This window comes from Lipotes vexillifer, unplaced genomic scaffold (genome assembly GCF_000442215.2).
Source record: "Lipotes vexillifer unplaced genomic scaffold, Lipotes_vexillifer_v1.1 scaffold1639, whole genome shotgun sequence".
NCBI lineage: Eukaryota > Metazoa > Chordata > Mammalia > Artiodactyla > Lipotidae > Lipotes > Lipotes vexillifer.
Genome location: NW_006782296.1, coordinates 1,603,452 through 1,603,997, shown reverse-complemented (window position 1 = coordinate 1,603,997; position 546 = coordinate 1,603,452). Strand labels below are relative to the sequence as shown.

At 62.6% G+C, this 546-nt stretch overlaps 1 protein-coding gene across 1 annotated transcript in view; it reads left to right on the top strand.

Moving 5' to 3' along the window:
- Positions 1 to 290: 290 nt before the first annotated feature.
- The window catches only part of ARHGAP27 (Rho GTPase activating protein 27), a 29,492-nt gene continuing 29,236 nt past the window's right edge, over positions 291 to 546 (top strand). The window contains exon 1 of the mRNA XM_007455144.1: positions 291 to 541. Within this exon, the coding sequence (XP_007455206.1) occupies positions 291 to 541 (251 nt within the window). The remainder of the gene's footprint in view (positions 542 to 546) is intronic.

The window sequence follows — 546 nt, the reverse complement described above, 5'->3', positions numbered from 1 at the left end:
TTACCCACAATCTCCCCACCAAGGGATAGAATTTTACAATCAACCAAGAGAATGAAAGGGCTGTCTTAATTCCATCACTGACTGTAAGAATGAGAACCTTAGAGATTATTTTATCCAAGTCCCCCGTTTTAGAGATAGGAAAACTGAGGCCTGAACGTACACAAACGATTGTAGCTTCGGTACTCGAACCCAAGTTTTCCGTCTCCCTAGTGCGGTGCGCTTCCCGGCTCGGCGGCCCTGACCTCCGCGCCCCTCCTCCTCGTTGCCCACAGGGACACGCCGCGGCCACGATGGCGGCGGACGTCGAGGGGGACGTGTACGTGCTGGTGGAGCATCCCTTCGAGTACACGGGCAAGGACGGGCGCCGCGTTGCCATCCAGCCCAACGAGCGCTACCGACTGCTGCGCCGCAGCACGGAGCACTGGTGGCACGTGCGCAGCGAGCCCGGCGGCCGCCCCTTCTACCTGCCGGCGCAGTACGTGCGCGAGCTGCCGGCCCTCGGCCACCCTGCCCCCGCCCCGCAGCCGCCCGCGCGCCTTCCGGGTC